This window comes from Lepus europaeus, chromosome 14 (genome assembly GCF_033115175.1).
Source record: "Lepus europaeus isolate LE1 chromosome 14, mLepTim1.pri, whole genome shotgun sequence".
Classification (NCBI taxonomy): Eukaryota; Metazoa; Chordata; class Mammalia; order Lagomorpha; family Leporidae; genus Lepus; species Lepus europaeus.
In genome coordinates, this window is record NC_084840.1 from 9,044,657 (window position 1) to 9,070,336 (window position 25,680).

The 25,680-nt window shown below is 37.4% G+C and overlaps 1 protein-coding gene across 1 annotated transcript; it reads left to right on the plus strand.

Annotated features, from left to right (window-relative positions):
* Positions 1-41: 41 nt before the first annotated feature.
* Positions 42-21,726, plus strand: RGS21 (regulator of G protein signaling 21). The gene is made up of 4 exons (XM_062211235.1): positions 42-52; positions 5,227-5,303; positions 9,615-9,781; positions 21,523-21,726. Exons 1-4 carry the CDS (start codon positions 42-44, stop codon positions 21,724-21,726), a joined length of 459 nt encoding a protein of 152 aa, XP_062067219.1.
* Positions 21,727-25,680: the final 3,954 nt, after the last annotated feature.

Genomic DNA, 25,680 nt, shown 5'->3' on the forward strand with positions numbered 1-25,680 from the left:
AATTCGGCACCATCTGTGACAGTCAGACAGTGGAACGAAAAATGCCAGTGAAGTGAGTTGCTGTTTAAAGCTATTTTTATCTCAGAAGATGTACAAATGAAACACTTGAGTCTTCATTACTCTAGATGTTTTGTTTCCTTCATTTATGATAAATATGCTAATTGTTGTCTTTCTGCCTGATTTATTTTTTTCTTTCTCTATTGATTTCTTTTTCTTTTCTGAAATATGTCAGCAATGTGTGGCTTATTTTGCAGTTAATTCTTGATATTTGCTAGATAAACAAGTTGTAAACTGGACAAGGACCACTGAGCTCTCTTTATGTAATGCTTTCCAAAGTTACAAAATAAGCTACAGAATAAGATATATATGATTCTTGTAAAAATTATTAGTTATCACAATACTTATTGAGAAATGTTTACATGGGTACTTAATGCTGGATGAGGAAGCAGCTGTCACTTCCTGCAGCACATGGACTCCTTGCTTGAATTTTCCATTCTCCAGCTCGCTGCTAATTGAGTGTGAACAGCTAAGTTGTTGGACCCCACATTTTTTAATGCGATACAACTGGTTCTAGCTGGCATAATTAGCAATATAACTGGTCGCTTTCACGCAGTTCCCATCTGGCCTGGCTCTTCTCTGGACATGTAATATGGGTACTGATGGCCTTGATGGCACTTGCTTAATGAAGAAAATAGAAAGGAAATCAGCCAACCCCCATGAAATACTAAGTGCAGTTTTGGCTCCAGATACACAGTGAATTTTCATGGCAAATCATATACATACACAGTTACTCTGATTAGGCACCAAAATTTTACAGCCAACAAACACACACACAAATGAGAGGAGCCAGACAAAGCCTATGTTAAAGTTGTAAATAAAACCCAAAGGAAAAAAAAAAAAAAAACCACAGCAATGAGGGAGTGGCACACTGTCCATTTATTTAAGTCAAAGCACATTCTATAAGTCAACCAAGTCAGTGCAGTTTAAATTAGGTACCTTTTAGGCTGGCGCCGCGGCTCAATAGACTAATCCTCCGCCTTGCGGCGCCAGCACACCGGGTTCTTGTCCCGGTCGGGGCCCCAGATTCTGTCCCAGTTGCCCCTCTTCCAGTCCAGCTCTTTGCTGTGGCCCAGGAGCGCAGCGGAGGATGGCCCAAGTGCTTGGGTCCTGCACCGCACGGGAGACCAGGAGAAGCACCTGGCTCCTGCCTTTGGATCTGTGCGGTGCGCCAGCCGCAGCGGCCACTGGAGGGTGAACCAACAGTAAAGGAAGACCTTTCTCTCTGTCTCTCTTTCTCACTGTCCACTCTACCTATCAAAAAAAAAAAAAAATTGGGTACCTTTTTTTCCCTCAATTTTTAATCAGTAGATTTCTTCCTTGAAATTTACACAATTTTTTAAGATATAAAATCATATTTCTCATTTGCATCTTACATGAAAAATGCTTTACTCATATTTGACAATGTATAAATTTGAAGAATGGCTTGTGTAAACTTTCTATTGAGTAGCCAACTACCATAATTTATTAGTTAAGCAAATATTTGTATGAAATGTGACAAAACTCTATTGGAGAAAAATCAAAGTATTTATTAAATATGTTCCAAAACACAAATAAAGTACTAGATAGAGGTACTGATGTATCTATTTAGGGAGAAATGTGAAAAGAGTGTGGGTCACGTGCAGACACATCTGTGAATTGTAACTCCGCCCATTACTTGCTGTGGGACATTGCACCAATTATTATTATTTATTTTTTTGACAGGCAGAGTTAGACAATGAGAGAGAGAGAGACAGGGAGAAAGGTCTTCCTTCCGTTGGTTCAACCCCCAAATGGCTGCTAAGGCTGGCGTGCTGCGCCGATCCAGAACCAGGAGCCAGGTGCTTCTCCTGATCTCCCATACGGGTGCAAGGCCCAAGCATTTGGGCCATGCTCCACTGCACTCCTGGGCCACAGCAGACAGCTGGCCTGGAAGAGGAGCAACCTAGACAGAATCTGGCACCCCAACCGGGACTAGAAACTGGGGTACCGGTGCCACAGGCCCATTGCACCAATTATTAACATCTCTGAGCCTCTTTATTCATTGGTAATACAGGGAAAATCAGATATGTTATTTTCAAGATTAAATTAGGTAAAGTATGCTTGACACGATGTGGTATACATCATAAATATTCAATTGTTCCACATGTTAGTGTTATTATAAATATTGTCTCAGTTTATTCTTAAACACCAATAATTTGCACTTCCACAGAAGTACAAATATGTAAGAAATCACAATTTTAAAAATTTAAATGGCAATGTATCAACACTATTCCTTAAAATAGTTACATTTTACCTACTTTCTGAAAAGTAAACACTATAGTGCTTCCGGCCATTTCAGCAATCAAATTGTCAAAAATGGACCTTCTGGGTGAGAAACAGGTGAGAAAGCAGGGAGCAGAGGGCACCGCAGGCAATAGCCCACACCAGCAGGAAGACTCCTTCAGAGCTGACGGGCAACTTTTGCTGTGATGGTAATGCAACATTTTGGTGACTTCAGTACTAGAATACACTATCTCCAATTCTATTGTCTGTGGTATTCCATATACCTATAGACTATCTATAACATTTTAATGTTTCTGGAAGAAAAAAATCAGGAATTTTTCTTTTAGACTTGCTTGGTTCTGCTCCATAATCAAGACTTTGCTTTCTTTATTCACTGCTTAACTATATTAATGACAAATTTATTTGAAAACTTTGATTACACAAAGATTCCTTTATTCCCCTAAGCTTGCACTGAATGTTTCTTTTGCTTGGACTTCGCTAAAACCTTGCTCTTGCTGCAGGACATGATTGCTCCCATGCCTTCCAGAGTGGACGCTGCCCGCTGTCTCTAGGCCCACATACCGCAGGGTTGAGGGTGCGGCCCATCATGGTCTGGTGCCCCCAAGAATGCTTTCACATCCTTTACCCAGAACACCCTAGGTCTTTAAAGCTAATGCAATTTAAAACTTCAGTAAACCTTGCACAACTGTACTCTCCCAGTATCTTGAAAACCACTGCCCCTTTCCATCAAAGATTTCAATACTTTCCATTATTTGAGGTTTGGCCATCCATCAGCTATTTGTTAACATATCAAACAAGTATTTCTGCTTACACTTTTCTCAGTGCTACACAATGGTAACTTCTCATTCTGCCATCAGGGAACTTACAGATAGGGGAATAAATGTTTAACCTTGAATGAATTTGCCTAGATTCTATTTCTTAGTATTTTCTCTGGATGGCAACTCTTCATTCAAATCAGGTGTACTGTATAGTCACGATCCTCTCTACCATATTTATTAGCATAGATTCCACGGGTGCTAAGTGTCTTCTCATTTGAACATCCAAACCACCAAATTTCAGGCTACAAATATTCTTAAAACCTGCATTTGAAGCAATGATATAATTTTATAGAATTCCTAACAGGCCTAATATTTGGGTCATATGAAATAAGAATGGGATTATTCAAGTAAGGGATTATAAACAGCATAAAAACTATTCAATGTAAAATTAAATATGGGATTGAGGCTCATCCTCCACTGATGAAAGTGGAAAGTGAACAACTCAAACATTTTTAAGTGTCCATTTGAATGAACAGCTGCTATTTCAAATGGCTTCACAGTCAATCTTGTATCCCTACAATGTAGTAAGCCAAGGGAGAAGGGGAAGTCAGTTGTCCAGAACTGGGGAAGGAAATTCAAGACAGGAAGTAAAAGAAATGAAAAATGACTGAATAAACTCCCAGTCACAGAGACCCCTGTATGTGCCCCTGGGAGGGCAACTATTATTACTCGAAAATGTAAGAAGGAAGCGCAATCAACCCTAACAAACCTGTGAAAATCGTAGCAGTGGCCGGCACTTGCTGCAGCAGTTAAGATGTCCCTTGGGTTAACCGCATTCCATATCAGAGTCTGGGTTAGATTCCCAGTCCAGCTTCCGATTCCAGTTTCCTGCTGATGTGCAGCCTGGGAGGCAGCAGCTGATGCAAGTGGTTGGATCCCTGGCACCCATGTGAGTGACCCAACCTGAATTCCTGGATCATAGCTTCAGCCAGATCCAGATCCAGGTGTTGCAGGCATGTTGGTTGCTATCCAGCAAATGGTGATCCCTCTCTGTTTCTCTTTCATTCACTCATCCTCTCAACAATTTTTTTTAAATTTTTAAAAATTGCTGCAAACTACAAAAAGAAATAGAATGTGAAAGCAGAGAGATCACTCATACTAGCATATTTTAGTCACTTTGATGTGCAAATGCAAAATTGTATAAGAATAACTAGATATGAGACTATCTCCATTTTATTACCAATAATTTTAATATAAATCTTAAATTAGACCAACACTTCCTATAACTAAGTCATTTGCACATCACAGCTACATAACCCAACATGTTTTCTCAGAGAGGCCAATTCTTTATATAGATGGGGTTTAATTCATCATGATATGGTTTATTAAGGGGAATAATACATGATATGTTTGCATCTCAGAAAGTTTATATCTTAAACCTGTTTTCCTATTTCTATATCACATTCCCAAAAGTATACCTTTTTCGGAAGACTTAAGTCTACAAATTTTTGGCTGCTTTGGAAAATATATTCCTCTATCCTGACTCCTAAATTTAAATAAATCAGTCCAGAACAGAAAGTATACCAGTCTAAGAAGTTAAGCCTGACATGGAGCAGGGCAAATATTTCCTGAAATACCATGAAAAATGTTTTCAAGATCATCACTTGTCAGAAATCCTTAAAACTTTTTTAAACTTTTTTGAGAAGCACACAAATGAAATAAATAATGTTGTAGTTCGTGAAAACTTAGAAAATAGTTCATTCATTCATAATCATTATTATTACAATAATTATGCTGGAATAGACAAGGGTATTATCACATAAACTATCAATATAATCACAGTTAAGAGGAAACTCACTTTTACTCCACAGAACAAATACGTTTCGTGCCTTTTTTTTAGAATTTGCAAAAATTATCCACAGTGTTGGCTGTTGAATCAATAAATAATTTGGTAATATCAAATTACATCCCACTTCATGTTGCTTTAGCTGTACTCTGTGAAAGCATTACATATTTTTTGCTGATCTTTTGCTGTTTGATTAATGGATAAAGTTGTTTTAAATTATGTAATTCAGAAAGTACACATAATTCAAATATTACTATAGGTTATAAAAGAAGAAGATAACAATGCTATTGTCAAGGGTAGATGTTGTTTCTACAGGTCACCAACCATGGAATCAATGGCCTGGTCTGAAAACATGGACACTCTCTTAGCCAACCAAGGTAAGATCCAACTACAGCAGGTTTACAAATATAATAGTTAAATCTAATCAGTTAAATTTCAAAGGTTTCAGATGATAAAGTGTGAGTTTGAACAACATGTGAAGTATAAGATTCCTACAGTCACATAAATGTATAGAGTTCCAGAGTCTAAATGCAACTAACTTGAGTATAAAGTAATTCTACAGAAATTCTATACAGAAAACAAAGGAAAATTCCAAACAGTAAGTCTGATATTTTCCATTTTCTTAGACTATCATTTAATGTATATAGAAACTTCCTTTAATACAAGATGAATGACACCTACAAGCTATTAAAAAATGGAAAATTTAAGTAGATCACTTGTTTTATGTGTCCTGTAGGCTAAAATAAAAAGTATTTTACACTACTTATTTTAATTGAGCTATTCTCACTTTTAGTGAATACAAAAACTTACTTAAATGCACAGCACTCATGTGTATATTAAAATATTTGTGGGGGTCGGCACCATGGCGCACTAGGCTAATCCTCCACCTGAGGCGCTGGCATCCCATATGGGCACCGGTTCTAGTCCTGGTTGCTCCTCTTCCAGTCCAGCTCTCTGCTGTGGCCCAGGAAGACAGTGGAGGATGGCCCAGGTGCTTGGGCCCCTCCATCTGCATGGGAGACCAGGAGGAAGCACCTAGCTCCTGGCCTCGGATCGGCGCAATTCTGGCCGTCGTGGCCATTTGGGGGGCGAACCAACAGAAGGAAGACCTTTCTCTCTGTCTGTGTCTCACTGTCTATAACTCTACCTGTCAAATAAATAAATTATATATATATATATACATATACATTTGTAAAAAGACTATATTTAATGGGATGCCTCAATAATGTCATTTTGCCAATTTTAAATAAAAAAATCTGTCTTTATACAAAAGCATTATATCCAATACAGTCACATGAATATCTAGAACTTGCATTTATGTTACAAATAATATACATTGAATATGTTTATAAAGTAGTATTGTTTGTACTAATGTGGAAGAATTTCTCTTTCAAACTGATAAGGTTAAAAAATAGAAAATATTTATTTATTTATTTATTTATTTAGACAGGCAGAGTGGATAGTGAGAGAGAGAGACAGAGAGAAAGGTCTTCCTTTGCTGTTGGTTCACCCTCCAATGGCCGCTGCGGCTGGCGCATCGTGCTGATCCGAAGCCAGGAGCCAGCTGCTTCTCCTGGTCTCCCATGCGGGTGCAGGGCCCAAGCACTTGGGCCGTCCTCCACTGCACTCCCGGGCCATAGCAGAGAGCTGGCCTGGAAGAGGGGCAACTGGGACAGAATCCGGCGCCCCAACCGGGACTAGAACCCGGTGTGCTGGCACCGCAAGGCGGAGGATTAGCCTAGTGAGCCGCGGCGCCGGCTAAAAAATAGAAAATCTTAAAATATGATTACGCTGGAAAAACTCTTCTTGTTTATTCACTTATAAAATTCGGTTAAATTAGATAAGTTTTAGACCCTCTGGATTTATTTTTCCTAGATGACTAATTCCTGAACAGAAAATAATTCTATAACTCTCAGAATCCATCTAAGGATAAATATTAAAGATATAAGGTAAATGTAACTGCATTTTGTTCCTAAATGTATAACCAAGGGGACACATCAGGTCAGCTGAGTCTAACAAAGCACTTCTGCTGGTTGCAGTTTGGCAGGCTTCCAGTAGAGGAGTTCTGTGCAGCAACACTGGAGAACAGGGGTGGTAGGGGTGTTGTTCAGATGAAGGCAAATTCTTCCGTCTGCACACCTCCTGGGATTTTGTATTTCATGCCCACATAAAATAAAAAAGCCACAGATTTATGTAAATAGCTGTCTGTTTTTGCTTTTTATAATACTAGAGAAACAGCAATACCACACATGTTTTTGATGCTTTATACTGCTAAATATTTCACCAAATTACATAATTGTTTTTTTCAACTTGAGACTATTTTGCATGTACTGAGCACAGCCATTAGTACAGTTTTCACCTCCTATTACTGACTTATTCCATTTACATCTTCTGTTGGAGTTAACCAGTAGTAATCCATCCTATGGAGAGTGCTCTCAATGAATGATTTTAAATGTATGAGATTGTATTTGAATTCTCAAATTATGTGTGTACAACAGAAAAGTATTCCAATAAAATATCGTATCCAAGATTAGATAACCATCCTCAGTTTCAGATGTCTGTTTTGAGTCATTCTGTCCTAAACCAGTGATGAGAGGAGGAAAGAAGTCATTAACTGGTAAATCTGAATAGTCCTTCATTGAACTGGAACACCTGAGAAAGCAACCATTGTTTCTTGATCTCTAACTTCTCGTCTCTTTAGAATGAGTTAGACAATCCTCATAAGAGAGAAGGTTTCAAATGCCTACTGACATACATAAAATATTGCACATATAGATCTATAATATTCTTCCAGTATTATTAAGGCATACTTTATCCTCCATGTAAAATAGATTTTAGCACAGATTCTGTTAAGGCATCTCAAATGCATCATTGTTTGGACCACATTCAGAGAAGTGTTTAATTGTCTTTACTAACAGGATTTTTATAACCTAAACTTATGTAGCGGAAGCTTCTTGAATTTATTTTTAAATTCAAGAAATGTGCAGTGAATTGAATTTTATATAGTGCTCAGTTATTAATGGCATCCATACTCTCCAATATTTCTGATAATTTTAATTGGTTCCTGATAACCTTTTGCAATGATCTGTTATTTCAACTCTATTTTATATGGTAAAAAATGGTAATCGAGTTTTAATCCAGTGTTTGTAGACACTTTACTCTTGGCTCCAAAAGGCCTTTTCTGTATCCTCTCTCTAAAGTTTAGTTGTTCTTCCTACCTATATCAACATACAAACTGATTTAAGTCCCATTAACTTTTACATTTTCTTCTTCTCTAGTCTCTTTGCTACCCTGTGATTTTCTATACATTCATTTCTCCTCTAATTTTAAACTTGAAAGATTAAATTCAGCCTGGAATCGGGAGATAACTGCCCCAAGCACATGCAAAGGGCCAGCTGCAGGAGAAAACCACCAATGTTTTGGAAGGCAAATCTCTGTGATCCTCAAACACAATGATGTTTCCCTCCGCGTGCAGATGCAAACAGATACTGCCTGCGGAAGAACGTGAGCCGTGACTGAGCGACATGAGTTCAGTGCACAGAGGGAATCTGATGATCATCTTTCTAATTTGCCTTCTAACTAGAGGCACACTCAGGCCTGAAATATTTAACAAGAATGATCTTCTGAAAAAATGAGCTTGGGGTGTTCTAAAGACAATACTTGGGGACACATTTTGATGAAGAAAAGAGAGAAGGAAGACAGTGGAGGGTGGCCCAGGTGCTTGGGCCCCTGCATCTGAACAGTTGTTCGTGAGTTCAAATATCTATAGGAGCAAAGAATAATGTTGTAAACATGGTTGAAGATAAACAGAAATGGTAACTATGGGAATCACATATTACAAGCCCTGCCTGCGGCTACTAAACGTCTTTGTTTCATTTTTATTAATTTTCACAGATTCAATAAGTTAATAAATTTACTTAAATGAATATCACAGTCAGGCCAAAGGAAATGAATTTGTAAGCAAGTGGACTCATTTGCATTCCCTGGTCTAAAGTTTCTGGAAGACTCAAAGGAGTAGGAGGAAAACACCACACACAGTTTCCACAGAGAAGGAGGGGAGGCACTAACGTTTTGCTTGAGGCAACAAAGCCCACTTATTTGCTGGTGGGATTAAAACTGCTATCTCCTCATAAAGAAGAGAAACATTTTGCTGTAGCTTTTTTGGTATAAGTATTACCATGGGCCAATATATTCATCCAAAATCAATAATGTCAGCCCTGCCTCTTTTCTTCAAGCTCAAACCAATGCAGTTTAATTACTGGGTGTCAAGCTGTATTTTCTCACCAATTCATAGCAACAAAGACATTTTTACTCCAAAGTCACTACAACACCATGAAGCCAACCTGAGCTCAGGGCAAAGAGTCTAAAAGGGAAAGTCGAGGAAGTTCCCAAAGAAGTAACTAGCATGAAAATATTCTCCTAAACACAATGCCAAGACTCTTCAGATCTAGAAAGGAAAAAGTCCATAGATAATGGAGCTAATTGTAGAAATATATAGATAAATATTCGGTGTTTATGATTATTGACCCAATGAGGTTTTATAAAGTTAGATACATTATATCTATGGGGGTGATAAATATTTGACACTAGATACTCAGTAAATGCTTATAGTACATAGTGTGTCCATTTGGGACACTTTATTGCTCTATGTGATATTATACCAAAGTTTTTCAAATATATTTTTATAGCTGGTCTAGATGCTTTTCGAACATTTCTAAAATCAGAATTTAGTGAAGAAAACGTTGAGTTCTGGCTTGCCTGTGAAGACTTCAAGAAAACAGAAAGTGCAGAAAAAATTGCTTCTAAAGCACAAATGATTTATTCTGAATTCATTGAAGCTGACGCACCTAAAGAGGTGAGTGAACCATGTCAAGCAGAGCAGAGTCCCATCCTCTGTCAGATCTGACCCAATTGGAAGACATTAAATCCACCTAAAAGGCCTTAGCTTGACACTAGACAACGTCAGTAGGCTCCATTAGACATTCCTTAAGATGATTCTGTCTTTCACTAATTCACTAAATATTTTCAACACATACTATGGGCAAGATATGACCAATATTTCTCTCTTCTTGTCACAACATGCGGGCTCTAGGAAAATTGTGTGTGATGCCACAAATTAAACAGCTCTAAAGTGAACCCAAGAGAAATTCTACTTCAAAATGCTGACAGATTTTCAGGGCAGTTTCTTTTTCTTTTGGCTCACCATGGAATTAACCAAAGTCAATGTGAGACAGTATTCCTTAATGTTTTTTGAAAAAAAAAAAAAAAAAAACAAATCAATATGTGAGAAGACAAAACATCTTCCAACCAACCACACAAATTATCCATTTTTAGTATTTTGGAGTCCACTTTATGGCACGTAGTCATGTTTTGCTTTCCAAAGGGAGGTTTTAAACGCCTTCATTTCTTTGATTTCTTCATTTTTTTGGTCACCTTCACTTCTTAAAAATGTGCCAAAGGTGTGAGGCACTGTACCATGTGTTCCAGACCTACCTGTAATTCCTTAAACTCAGGGGAACACAAAGGGCTTTACAGAGAAGCAAGGAATGACAATGAGAATCTCTAAAAAGTATTCCATCTGTGAAAATCTCTGGACCAAAACCATGATCTTCTTCATATTCTCTTTCAGATTCAACTGTAAAGTTTAAGCAATTTATATTTTAAAACTGCTCTGGGTTCCTTGCTGAATATTTTAGGAAGGAGTTTTAATGCATAATGCAAATAAACTACTAGTACCAAACATGAAGTACTACTAGAAGCCATCTTTCTGCAGAGGTGAAATACTGACATCCTTACTGGTGACAATTACTATATTTTTTTTATCCTAAATTAGGATTCATGGTAGGAGAAAGATGGTGGTACATATGGAGACAAAACAGAACTAGATGAAATGCAAAACATTTTCATAAAACCCAGGACATAATGTTATCATATCAACAGTTCAAGTTTTAGATGGACATTAACTGCAGCAGCAGGTATTAGTCTAGTATAACTCTGGCCAACACAGAAACTACTGAAGGATAGTCCAGAATTCATAAGTGGGGGAGAGAAACTTGAATTCCCATGGAGCTATTTTAACATTCATTTCCAAGTCACAATAAAAAAATCAATAAATAATTCTGGAAACTTGAAAATACAACATGTAAGATTTGTCAACTTGATTAATGTTCTACTCCTATAAGGCTTTGAAATCAACCTTAAAGATATTCTGTTTATTGTGAGACTGAGCTAGAAGCCAGACTTTATGAATCCATCTAGCTAATAATGGTTGTTGTACATGAAAAACCTAATAAGAAATGTAATATTTTAATTATAGCAGAATTAAAATTTATAACAAAGTATCAATTTTAATGAGTTTTTTTCTTCTAGCCTATCCTTCTCAAATAAATGTTATAGTAATAAGTTTACTAACTAGTATGGTTATTATTTTAGGATATGAAACTCTTATAGCTTTTTTTACCTTGCCCAGCTAGTTAATTTTGACTATGTATTATATTATTAAATTTATGGTTTACTCTTCAAGTATTATCACCCTGAAGTATTTAAAAAAGCATTACACTGGATATGACAAAATTTATTAATGACAAATATGTTAATACATAGTATATAGTATACATCTAATATATATTTGAAATAGTCTCTTTCCTATTTTCTACCGTTGTTTCCAATTCAAGTCACTGAAGAACATTTGCCTATTGTATTTTATATCAAATGTAGCCTTCAACGTATTTCCCTATAGTCTGTCAGTTGTTAAATTTAATATAGCTGTTAGTATGCTTATTCATTAAGCCGATTTTTTGAGTGCTTGTTCCCACAGTGATGTCACAGAGTAGAGAGACTGATATGTACTAAAAGCAGTCAAATGCACAATAGGAAGTATAATAATAAACCCACAATTAAAAGTTCATTACTGGCCGGTGCCGTGGCTTAACAGGCTAATCCTCCGCCTTGCGGCGGCCGGCACACCAGGTTCTAGTCCTGGTTGGGGCGCCAGATTCTATCCCGGTTGCCCCTCTTCCAGGCCAGCTCTCTGCTATGGCCCAGGAAGGCAGTGGAGGATGGCCCAAGTCCTTGGGCCCTGCACCTGCATGGGAGACCAGGAGAAGCACCTGGCTCCTGGCTTCGGATCAGCGAGATGCACTGGCCACAGCGGCCATTGGAGGGTGAACCAATGGCAAAAAGGAAGACCTTTCTCTCTGTCTCTCACTATCCGCTCTGCCTGTCAAAAAAAAAAAAAGCAGCTTGAAAAAAAAAAAAAGTTCATTACTGTCACAGTGGAAACGAGTGTTTAAGTCTACTTTGTCAGTAAAGAGATAGATTTGTAAAGGGGTTCACATATGAGATATGTAGATCACAAAAAATGTCATGTTTGTAAAAAGAGCAAATGAAGGAAGTATTTCAGAGTGAGAATACATTGGTTTAGCGCTGAGGTAAAAAACTCATTAATATGTTCTGGAAATGACAGGTATTTTGATATTGTTCATGTGAGCAGAGGGTAGGGAATGAGGTCGGATAAACAGGCAACATAGGAGAGATAAAGAAATGGTTGGTAATGTTCCAGATTTATCTAGAAGGCACACTTGACAAGACTAGATAGTATGTCTGAGATGTATGTTGGAAAATATGATTTTCATACATAGAAAATTAATTTGGTAATGAGATTCATAAAAGACTATTTTACCTGTTCAGCTGTGGTTATATAACTGATTCTTCAAAGAATCCAAATTACACCAATTTCCTTGGTAGAAAATCCTAAAATAAAAAACAATGACAAGGTCATATTTACCAGATATCCATGAAATCCCATTTACTTAATTTCAATTTATGTCTTCATATCTCCATATATAAAATTTTATCATAACACTAATACTAACTGATGCAATTAGACAATTCACAGCTATCCTAAACTTACTAAGTGATCTCTTTCTGTATATTGATTTGATGATGGTTGTCAATTTCCTGCCCTAATAGGCAAAGACTGTTCATAGAAAGTGAACTTTCAGTTATCTATGAGATCATAGTAATGCCAGCTGCATTCACAGCTTTCCTTTCTGGTTCCTACATCAATAGAGAATAATATGGTATAGCGGGAAGCCTAAGGCTGAGTGATTTCCAGACATATGGATAGTCAAATCCTGACCTGTCACATGGGTAATCTTGTGGTAACCTAGTTCATCGAGTTGTGTCTCGGTTTCCTTACCTGAAAAAGTATAATACATCTACATGGGGTAGATGATAGTGATAGACGTGTCTGAAGTTTATATCATGCAGACAGTTTTGAAAATATTTTCATCTCTTTGTAGTTTTAAATAAGTGCTATCGAATCTATCTGAAATCAATCATTAGCTAGCTTCCAGGAATATCTGATGACAAGCAACTTTAAAGGACTTGATCAAACTGTAAATGTGAACACATGTTGTAAAAGCACGTTACCAAATCAGCAGGCTTCAATAAAAAGAGTTACTCATTGCATAAACTGTTCCCAAATTGGCTCAGGAGAAAATATTGCAGGATAGATAGAGGGAATCAAGGCAAGACAGAAAGAGAAAAGGATAGCAGATTAACAAAGAACAGCCAGCAGGTAGAAGTCCTTGTTCCACCAGGAGGGAAACAAGACCAGTACTGTCTGGCTTTGAGGGTGCATGGTGACATCTGTACTTTCTGGATCCCAGTGATTTCTGGATTATTATCTATTCTTTCTTAAAATAAAAATATGTCTCAAAAAGGAAGAAAGAGACACAGAGTGGGAAGGTGAAAGTGAGAGAAAAGCATGGCTAAAGGAACTGCAAGTAACACCTCCACAGTGCATTTATGGGATCATCTCTGATCTCATGTTCACTTTCTTAGGGAGGCATTACAGCCATCCACAAGTTACAGGTGAAAAATGAACTGAGTCTCTGTGATACAATGATGGGCCCTGCAGTCATTAAGATCTATGGGAAGGGAGGTCTTCGGGTCACACTTAACAGCTCCCAAACTTCCCTTGATCTATTATTTAGGCATTTGTCACAGTGTGGGAACCTTGATGTTTATGCTAAAGGTAGAAGTATAAAAATTCTCTAGTCACACAGCATCTATCTTTTTTTTCTAAAAAAAGTTTTATTTCTCTTTCCATAGTCTAATTTGTATAGCTTCTTAGGCTTAGAAACCCAGATTCAAATATGGCATTAGGAGGAAAAAAAAAGTGTCAGGAGTATTTCTTCTACAAAAATACAGCATTTCTATTATAAACCTGCTGTATCGTTCTGGCCTTCAAAAAAACAATCTCTGCACTTCAGCTCAAAGACGAAAAGCTAAGGTGTTCTTCAAACTTCAGTGTGTCCTGTGCCACTACACTAACCTTAGTGTAGCAGGCTGTGGTTGCTACGGGAAACCAGTCAATCCAGCTCCCTTTCAGCCACTCCAGCACTGCTGTAGCTTCTGTGCCTCTATGTGCAGCAATCTGCAGACGTTAGGATTTCACATGTGTCATCTCCTTTAGCACCACAGAATTGCAGAGGCATCTGGTTTCTGTTCAGTGCCATCTTTGCTTTGACTTCTTGTCTAATTAATCAAGATGGTTTTAACTTCTATTTTTTTTTTCATTTTTCCTGCCCAATTTAAGGTGTTAGTACTATCTTCCAACTTGTGTCATCTATTTCAGTCTCCAAAGCCAAAGATAACAAAGGATGGCATGAATGGATTTCTTCTAACTGTTGCAAACTCTGGTGTTCTCGGTTTTAATAGCCATCCTTGAGAGTGTATTTCAGTATATTTGTTCACTTTTAATGATGCCAAAAGTGAAGTAACACCAGAGGTGTCAGAAGTGATTACACTGAATTAGGTAACCAAAAAACATGATTATAGACGGCTTTAATTTGAATGGTAATTTTTAAGGTCTAAGATGTCTGCCCCATTTTTTTGTAAGGTGTTTTACTTAGCTACGCACACACTCTTTGCATACTGGCATTCTCCTGCTACCCTATACATTCTAAATGAGGAAAGCCTATCCAATTTGAATGTGAGAGCACAATTGAAAACTTTTCATTCAAATTATGTAAAAGCATATAAAACACAGTTCAGGGTCACAAGAGAGCCAAGAGATTCACTTTAAAATGTAGCCTTGCTAAAAGAATTTTCCAAAAGTCAAGCGAATTTAAAATTGCTGATGTAAACAAAGGAATTTGGCTTGCATGACTTTGCTTTTTAAAATTTTTATTAATGTAGAGAGAACCGAGATCATGTATCTCATAGATACAATTCTAAAATAATCACAGTCCTTTATCGCAGCAGCCCCCCTCCTTCCTTTCTTTCTTTTTCCCCTTTAATTTTTGGCACAATTTTCAGTTAACAAAAGCAAATGGGTGTTAAAATATACTGGATCTTTATAATAAAATTGTTTTTAAATAGCTACCCTGAACATCATTCAGAAAGCAGTCCTTTGAATGCAGTGGATTGTTGTCAGTGTCAGCTCTGCCAAGGCCTTTTCAAAGATGACAGGACGTAAAAGCCCCTAAGCGGTTGTGATGCCATCTCAGCTGCCATTTCGTAAGAATCACAACCCTGTGTCTCGTTTTCTGACACTGGCAGCAGGATGATTTCAGATATCTAAAATAAGTTATGACTTTTTTAAAAATAGTCAAAATAAGATCTTGTGTTTCTCAAAATTATTAAAGAGTATTTATACAAACAAAGTCCCTATTTAAATCAGTAACTACTACGCCATAACCTTGTTTACTTCATAGCTGATACAGTGTTCAGCCCACGCTCTGAACCTAACAGTGTAAGATGCTGAGAAGGTCTCCGCTGCCTTAGAGCTCCCGAGGAATTCCTGAGTGCCTTGAATCAAACGGTTCTGGAGGGTCACCTCCTGGCAGGTGCCTGTTTCCAACAGACCTGCAGCTCGGTAGCTCATCTGTCTTATCTATGGAAGTACAAATTTATCCAGGAAACCTCTGGTAGATCACAACCAAAAATCACATTGGAGATGAATGCAAAGGTTGGGATACAGTTCACATACATTTCCCCTGGCCTAGGAGTGACTATGGTAAAGGAATACACACACACACACAGAGAGACACAGGAGGGTACTTCAAAAAATTCTTGGAAAGATGACTTCAAAAACAATGCACATTTTTCCATGAACTTTCTGAAGACCTTCTCCATGTATTTCCTAATGTTTTTCTTTTTCTGATGTTACTAAATTTTCAAGGGAGTTGAGAAGAAAAGACAAGATCCTCGTGTTGGCCTATCCCCATATGTCACTAGAATTGACTTCTAGGGAGAATTTATCACTTCCTCTTAATGGAAATAACTTCAATTGGCTTCTAGAACTGGATTCCCCCCTCCCTTACAGAATGCTCCTTAGAAACTGCTTTTGCTGTTTTATGTTCATAACCCCACATGCATTATAATGAGAGAAGACAGTTTTCAATCACAACGATTCTTCAAATAATGCACGGAAATGTGTGTTATGAAAAACCTGTGCATGGATTTCAAACTTGTTCTTGCATGAAAATAAGCTTATATTTTAACTCCACTTTGCCACAAACTTAACTCCATTTAGCCTTTTCTAGTTCCTGCTCATACTTACTCTTCCAATCTTAGAACTTTAAAAAGGCGTCTCAAACTTAATTCAAACCTGAGTCCTGATTTTCTGTCCAAATCTTTCTTCTACCCACATAGACAATAGTCATCCCTTGACTCTTCTCTTTCCCAAACTCCATATCCAATCCATTAACACATTCTGTCATTCTTTAAGATATCTCTAGAATTCAGCCATTCATAAAGATTTCCTCCACCACGCTAATGTGTAACTACTCAATCACAAGCCCCATCTATTCCACTTTCTGAATATCTTTGAAATGTATGCACTTTCTTAATTTCCTGGGACATTTCCCACCTGATCCACTAAAAACTATCCAGTTGATCTTCTAACTTCTAATGGTTCCCTGACTTTCTCCCTTTATCCACAACTAGCTATTGCACTATGTGGGGGCCAGTGACAATTCCTTAACATGACCCTAGAAGGTTCAACATCATTTGATACCTTCAAGGATCTCCCCCCAATTCTCCCTGTCCTTGACTTCAAACCTATTAGGCTTCTTCTAGTTACTCTCTCATGTACAAGTCCCTTTTGTTATACTTCATACTCAAAATAATACTTCAAAGATTAACTTAAAAATCTCACTCCCTTCACATAGCTTTTCTTTCACAAAGCATTTTAAAATTTGGATTTATTTCCAAAGTGTGCCTTCCTGACTGGCTTTCATTTTAATCATCTTTGTATCTTCACCTCTTATCACAGTCCCTAAGCACCTACTCAATAAATATTCCAAATGAATAAATTCCAGAAATGAGTATAAATAACAGATGTTTCCAGATACACGTTAGCCTTTTCTTCCCCCAACAAATGGGGATACCATTAGCCATCATATAGTCCTATTTTGGTACACTAAGCATTCAGCAGCCAAATGAAGACCTAGATCATCAGTACTAATTTTTTTAAAAGCTTTATCTGTTTATTTGAAAGGCAGAGTTACAGGGTGGGGGGGACTAAGAGAGGGAGAAAGAGAGTGTTCTTCCATCCACTGGTTCACTCCCCAAATGGTCACAATGGCCAGGTCTGTGCCAAGTTGAAGCCAGGATGCTAGAACTCCATTCAAGTCTTCCATGTGGGTGACAGGTGCCCAAGCACTAGGACCATCTTCTACTGTTTTCCCAGACGCATTCGCAGGGAGTTGGATCAGAATGAAGCAACCGGGACTTGAACAGGCACTACTATGGGATACCAACATTACAGGCAGAAGCTTAACCTGCTGTGCCACAACACCAGGCCCAGGCACAAATATTTATAAAAATAACTAAGTTATAAAGTTTATACCATTGCTTAAAATATTTTGCCATGGCAGAAAAAAAGACACTAGTTAGAAAAAGAAAATGCAAGGTACAGACCATGGAATTCACACCTGCTCTGTCCTGTATGTGTGGAGGACAAGGGACAAGGGATTCATTGAAGAAACACAGAAAAGATAGTAAATAAAAGGTTGATTCCATGTTGAGAATTACTGAATTCCCCTTGTGGTAACAAATGTACCTTCCTGAAAATCAGACTGTATACTTCACATTAACAGAAGCTGTTTGTCAAAATCTGTTTAAGAAATCAAAAATGTTTATTGGAAGCAGTTCAACTTAAGCTAAATCATATATTAGGGGGAAAACTTGCACAAGATACACTTTTGGATACAGAGGGGTTTTAGAAAGTGAGCCAGTATAAAGAAAAAAACGCAAGTGTTTAGGGACAAGATTAGTTATAAATGCCTAAACTGGAAAAAGAGTGAGAATAAAAGAGATCACTGTGATATTACAGAAAAAAATCAAACTTTTACATATATACAGACACACACACACACACACACCTACCAGATGAGAAATCACACAGAAAAAAGAGGTGTCAGAGATGATTCCTATGTTTCTAGCTTGAACAAGTTGGAGAAAAATAATGACATTTATATAAACATGTGGGTGTAATGTTTTGTCACTGACATTAAGCTGAATTGCCAAGACACATCTTCATAAGACTACTGATGATCTCTTGGGAACAGTAATTCTGCCCATCACTTCGCTATCAGCAGCTGATGTTGGCAGTTCCTTGGCAGAAAAACAGGGAGTCAGAAAAATAAGAGTGATAATTCAAAAATACAAATGTATTAATTAATTATCAAAATGTTGAAGTGAAATGTATCTCTTTAAAACTTAAATGTGATTTAACACAAATATACAACCATGTGCTCAGTTGACTGAGATAACACCTAGTTACCAAGTCCTTACACTGTTCAAGACTCAGTGAGGAATGCATAAAATGTAAATACACAAAGTCCTCTGAGAAGCAGAAGAGAAAAAAATTCACAAGTAACTCCATGTGGTAGATGGCACTGGAATTTAACCTTAGCACAAAAAGAACAGTGAAAGACTTAGGTGAAAAGAAAGACCTTAAGTTAGGGTGAATGGTATGAAAAAATGTTCAAAGGTGGAAAAAGCAAGGAAGTTGAAAGCAATTGTCTCGCTTGGCAGAAAACAAAGAAGAAATGTGTAAGTTGAGAACACGTTGTAAGGTCTGTGAGTGTCAAAATCAGAGCTATGACTTTTATACAAAATGAAGGGTTACTGTAAGTATTCGTTCTGGTTATATTAATAACAGTAATAAGGCAACACCATGCAGCAGGCACACATTGGTCCTACTGTCAGTAAAAATGCCCCGATGAGTGCCTAAATAGGTTAAGTAGCTATACTCACCATTATGGGGGACATAATATTAAACAAATAATGGATGGTGCTGTTAAAGAATACTGAAGGCTGATGCTGTGGCATAGTGGGTAAGCCGTCACCTGCAGCGCCACCATCCCATACAGGCTCTGGTTCGAGTCCCAGTTGCTCTAATTCTTTTTTTTTTATTTTAAAGATTTATTTATTTATTTGAAAGTCAGAGTTACACAAAGAGAGAAGGAGAGGCAGAGAGAGAGAGAGAGAAAGAGAGAGAGGTCTTCCATTTGCTGGTTCATTCCCCAGATGACCACAACGGCTGTAGCTGCACCAATTGGAAGCCAGGGGCCAGGAGCTTCTTCTGGGTCTTCCAGGTGGGTGCAGGGGCCCAAGGAATTGGGCCACCCTCTACTGCTTTCTGAGGCCTTAGCAGAGAGCTGGATCAGAAGTGGAGCAGCTGGGACTCAAACTGGTGTCCATAAGGGATAGCGGCACTGCAGGCAGCAGCTTTACCCACCACGCCACAGTGCCGGCCCCCCAGTTGCTCTAATTCTGATCCAGTTCCCTACCAATGTGCCTGTGAAAGCAGCAGAGGATGGCCCAAGTGCTTGGGCCCCTGGGCCCACATGATGGGCCAGATAAAGCTCATGGCCCCAAATGGCACAGCAGCTGGGGCTGGGCCAGGCCAAAAACAGTAGCCAGGAACTTTATCTGGGTCTCCCCTGTGGGTAAAAGAGACCCAAGCACTTGGGTCATCCTCCACTGCTTTCCTAGGCACATTAGCAGGGAGCCAGATTGTAAGTGGAGCAGCCAGGACTTGAACTGGCATCGATGGAGGATTCCAGCACTGCAGGCAGTGGCTTAACCCACTGTGCCACACAGCGCCAGCCCACATAAATCTGGTGGGTTTTTTGTTTGTTTGTTTTTTTTTTTTTAATTTTTGACAGGCAGAGTGGACAGTGAGAGAGAGAGAGAAAGGTCTTCCTTTGCTGTTGGTTCACCCTCCAATGGCCGCCGCGGCTGGCGCACCGTGCTGATCCAAAGGCAGGAGCCAGGGGCTTCTCCTGTGATCAATGGGAAACTGAAATCCCTAGTGAAATAAATATCTGTGAGCAAATAGTGGCTTTCCAGTGATTCTTTTCTGATTAAATTTTTGTTTTCTTCTTTCTAGATAATATTAAAATATTTTGATATTTCTAATCTCATTTAATCCTTAAGACACTTTAAGATAGGTGTTATTACTGTTTTCTTTTACTCCATGGAAATTAAAGATGAAAGGAAATTATAGAACTTACTTCATTCATACAAACAACAAGTAGCTGAGGAGGGATTTGATGGCCTACAGTTCTATCTGCCCACAGTTAAAACCTCAATTCTGTGCAGCACAAATTTTAATTTACAGTATTTCTTCTATCAGATCCCAACATTGTAGCATTTTGACAATGTCTCCCATTTTACCAAGAGACATTTTACTTGTATTCAATAATTATTTATGGATTGCTTATTATGTGGTAGATATTCTACTAAATGCTGGACAATAGAATGAAGAGTGACAGAGAGACAGTACTACCTTTGGTGAGCATTTGTTTTTAAGATTAAAAACTTCATGAATATTTTCAGTTGAAGTTGTATATCTTCGATGTGAAATTTTCTGCTTCTTAAAATATATCCTGGAATATATATAAAATTGGGCACATATCTCCATAAGAAGCCTTAGGGAATTTCACGTATTTGCAAGTAAATTATATGCCAATATAACAGATCTCCATTATACCTTGTCGGGGGTACCTATGTTTGGCAGTGGTAAAGGAGTCAAGAAGATAGACGACACATAGATAGGCAGACAGACATTCTGTGGGAGGTATTGGGGTCAGTGATGCGAGGGTGCACTTGATAAGTTTTCGTAAAGAGAAAGAAGTGCAATTTTGTGGAGAGCAAAAAGAGGAGCTATAAAGAATGGGAGTGGGTGAAAGCCAACCTTGTAAATTCTGGTTATAGGTCTGCCTATGGAAAGTACATTTTAGGTATTCATGTCAAATTACCAGGAAAAAAAAAGGTAAGTGGGAAAAGAAATTTAAAATCATAAAGTCTCTTTCTTGCTATTCCACTTTGCCTTTTTAAATTACCTTAATTATTTTATACCTCAATGCAAGCCCTCTTGTGTTACGAAAAATAATGAAACCAGGCATGTGCTCTACATCCCAGAAAAATCAATGCATGATCTTTCTGTTGTTTTGCATCAGATTTGATTTTGTGCTTAGAAAAAATTCAAATAATATGTGTATCTGCCAACTGAATTGACTGTGTACCCTTTGACTACACTAATCTGATGATATACACCTTTATTTTCCACAGATTAACATTGACTTCAGCACCAGGGACCTCATCTCAAAAAATATTGCTGAACCAACTCTCAAATGCTTTGATGAGGCTCAAAAATTAATTTACAGCCTCATGGCCAAGGATTCTTTTCCTCGATTTCTAAAGTCAGAGATTTATAAGAAACTGGTAAACAGCCAACAGGTTGGAAGTCATAAAAAATGGTTCCCTTTTTTGTGAAGAAGGTAAATGATAAACTAATAATCACTAAACTTCAAGCACAAAACGTTTTAAATATACAAATAAAATATGAGGTGTTTTAGGGCATAGAAAATATATTTTTACCCTCACACAGGAGTACATTTTTAAAATATCAAGCCTGAAATTTTAATCTTACTTAGTATTTATTCATCTTATCAGGCACTTAAAAATCTCCTACTGAGAGTACAGAGACACTTCATAGAGATACAATATCTTGAACCATAACTGGGTATTCTTATAAATGCAAGGAACTACAAATCTTCATGTTGCAGAGTGTGAGACTGTTTAGCATCATGTATGTGATTTTAGATATCAATGGAATTATTCAAAATCTCACTTCTGTGAAAAGAGAACTTTTAAACCAAAACACAACTTTCCATTTAGTGCATTCAACTGTTTCTTTTTAATTATTACTAAAAATGTCATGCTTCTCCAAACTACTATGGTTCTCAAATTATTTTTTTAATTGCAAGACATGTATGCATACCTACATGTGTGTCTTATAGCTATACAAACCAAATTTTTCAAAATATGTCATTTGGTTCAATCACTGGCATCATATAGACTTATGTATGCAAAGGGTCTTGAAAATGTAAATATTGAGCTTCTTGTATAAATAGGAAAATAAAGGAAAGAGGAAAAACAATGAGCATGATAAGTCATTGTGTAGTGTACCACAGGGTAGTGATCTGTCCCATAAATAAGTAAATATTGTAACACGATCTACTCAGTCGTGAAGTTCGGTATCTGCTCCCTGATTCAGCACTGGGACTTGTTTATAAAACTCAAAATTTTTAAACACATTAATTTTTATATGTTCCTATATTTATGTTTCATATTAACATCCTGTCATAAGTATGAAAAATTTTATGTCAATATAATAAGCCATGGTCAACACAGCGTATATGCTTCCATTTTATTTGCACATATTTATTTATCTTTATGGATATTTATATTTTGAGATAGTTTAGCAACTAAAGATTGAAAAAAATGGCATGTTTATTTTGTGTTTCCACAAATTATTCATTTGATAGACAAAATTTTGTCTCCCCTTCATCATGAAAATAAACATTTAAACATTTGCAAATGGGATATTCCTGTGCATTTGCAAATTCTTTAAAGGATGCCATAGACAGGATACAAATTGGTTGTGAAGTATTTAGTAAACCTTAATGTGTGCATGGCAGAAACAAGTTATACACTTATACACTAACTGATTACTACAATTAAATACCAAAGCGTAATTCCTATCATCAGATATTTGAGCTGTCCCTTTATAGTAAGTGTGCAGCTCCTCTGTCATTATCATGGAGGCAGACGTCATGTTCAATGAACGCCTCTGAAAGTTTCACTAATGATGTGAAGGAAGACACAAATCATACTCTCACCACCCAGAAGCAGCAGGTACCTGACAGTGCCTAACAGTACAGCAGGTGTCAAAATGGTTTGTTGAAAATTGGATGTTAAATGACCTGTAATAGAATCTCAACAAAATACCCTCAATAGCAGAGCCTCCTCAATTCACTCCCCACCCAAGTGACAATGCTTGTTTCTGACTTGGACAAAAAAGAAAACAATTTTGGAATTCTTGGTAGTAAGAATCTCCAATAAAATACCAGATTTATATCTTTCACATGCAATTCTATTTATGTCTCTTTCACTCCATATGTTATTTTATTTCACCAGTTATCGCTGATGAGGGTTTTTGGATGAAATTTTTAAATAAAAAAGATTAATTTCCAAAAAGTGCATAACAACACTGAAATTCCTGATAACACAGGATTCAAGGACTCTGTAATGTCTTTTTCTAAAAATGTTTCCATCAGATTCAAAAGATGTTTACAATAAGACATTAATTACAAAATACTTAAGTGGTAAAACATTAATTACAAAAGTTTTAAGTAGAAATGACCCTCAGATGGTAAGAGTTCTTCCAAACAGAGTTTTCCACTTGCTTTCAGTTCCTATAGAATTTACGCTTACCATCTCCTAAGTCAGACCAAAAGTTAAATGATACATTTCTGAAAGAATCTTAGCTTCTTTAACAATCCATTGTGGAACCATAATCTATGAATTTATCTAAAATCCTTTCAAATTTTCTTGTATTTCAAATAGTAATACTAAGTTTCTTCAATCATTCCAAGTTTAAAAGTATCTTTTTTTTCACCCTCATGATATAATCAACAGACTTTTCTAATACTAGTACTACGCTGTAAAAATCTAAAATCTTTAGGTATTACAGACATGATCTAGTCTCAAATTTTGCCTTCCTAAACTTCTTTGTGTCTTTATTTTTAGAGTTTTAGTTTTGGTCTGTCTATATGTACAATTCATTCCACTTACCTTTAAAATTTCAGATCCTTTTCTCTAGTTTTTCTATTTTTGCATGGCACAGTGACTTTGTAACCAATAGTGTTCTTGCTGCGTGTACATGTTGATTAATAAAAGTAGAGAATAATGTCTTCTGTTTCTTTTTCAACATCCTTTCTAATGAAGCTTAATATCGTCTTGGCCTTTGGAACCTCAGTGGCATTCTGGGAATAACTTTGAGGAGCAGTCTGGATATTTTTCCTGGACTTTCAAGAAAAGTTCTAGTCCAGTATCCTAGCTTTGAAAATTGGGTTGAATTTTCTCCTTTTTGTCTATATGGAAGCTGATCTGCCAGTATTCACAATCCAGTAGGCTATGGCCTAACTGAAGCAATCAAAATGAACATTATGGGAAAACCAGAAAGAATCACTGGGGGGTTAGAGGGAGGCTCATCATCATTAGTCTTCAACACATTTTATTTTCCAGTGTAAAAATGCTATCCCTAGCTTTCATCCACACAATTCCTACATAACAGTTCACCCCAGTTGTATCTAATGTGGGAGTGCTTTACTCCTATAATTTATTTCATAACAACGCCAATTAAAGTGAAGTCCTCTCACATCCATGTGAAAAACATGGGCTGTTGTCACACAGTGGTACATAATTAAATGAGGAAAGAGTCACACAAACTATATTTCTCGCATGGTTTTTTCACATATAACATTGCATTGTAATGGGGAACCATTAGGAACGACAATCAACGGGAAACTACTTACTTTAGCTTTGTCATTTTAGAGGAATTTTTGTTATAAATCAATCAAGTTACTATTTAGCCATTGAACAGTTATTCTTTTTTTAATAAATATTTTATTGATTTGAGAGGTAGAGTCACAGAGAGGGAGAGACAGAAAGGTCTTCCATCTGCTGGTGCACTCCCCAAATAGCTGCATGCCGGGAGCTTCTTCTGGTCTCCCATGTGGGCACAGGGGCCCAGGTACTTAGCCCATCCTCTACTACTTTCCCAGACCACATCAGACCACTCAATCAGAAGAGAAGAAGCCGGGACTCAAACTGGTGCCCACATGGGATGCCGGAGCCACAGGCTTAGCCCATAATGGCACAGCACCAGCTTCCAGTTTTATCTAAATTAAGGGCAACTATGAGTATTTCTAAAACACAAAAACTATCTTCTTCAACTGAATTATTTTTCCTTGGGTGAGAATTGCTTAAATAACTGCTCTTGGATGTCTCACATAAAACATGAATTCATTTATTTCTATTTTTTCACATAAGAATTTTAAAGCAATTAATTTTGTATAAATATGGTGTAGGTTCTTTTGTTCTAGTATTTTTTCTTTGTGCATCTAAGAAAATTAGCTATAATGTTTGGATCATTAATGTTGTGAACAATGACTTAAAAGACAAAATATGGGGCTGGTGTGTGGCATAGCGGGTAAACCACCACCTGCAGTGCCGGCATCCTGTATGAATGCCGGTTCAAGTCCTGGCAGCTCCACTTCTCATCCAGCTCTCTGCTACAGCCTGGGAAAGCAGTGGAAGATGGCCCAACTCCTTGGGCCCCTGACCTTCATGGGAGACTCAGAAGAAGCTCCTGGCTCCTGG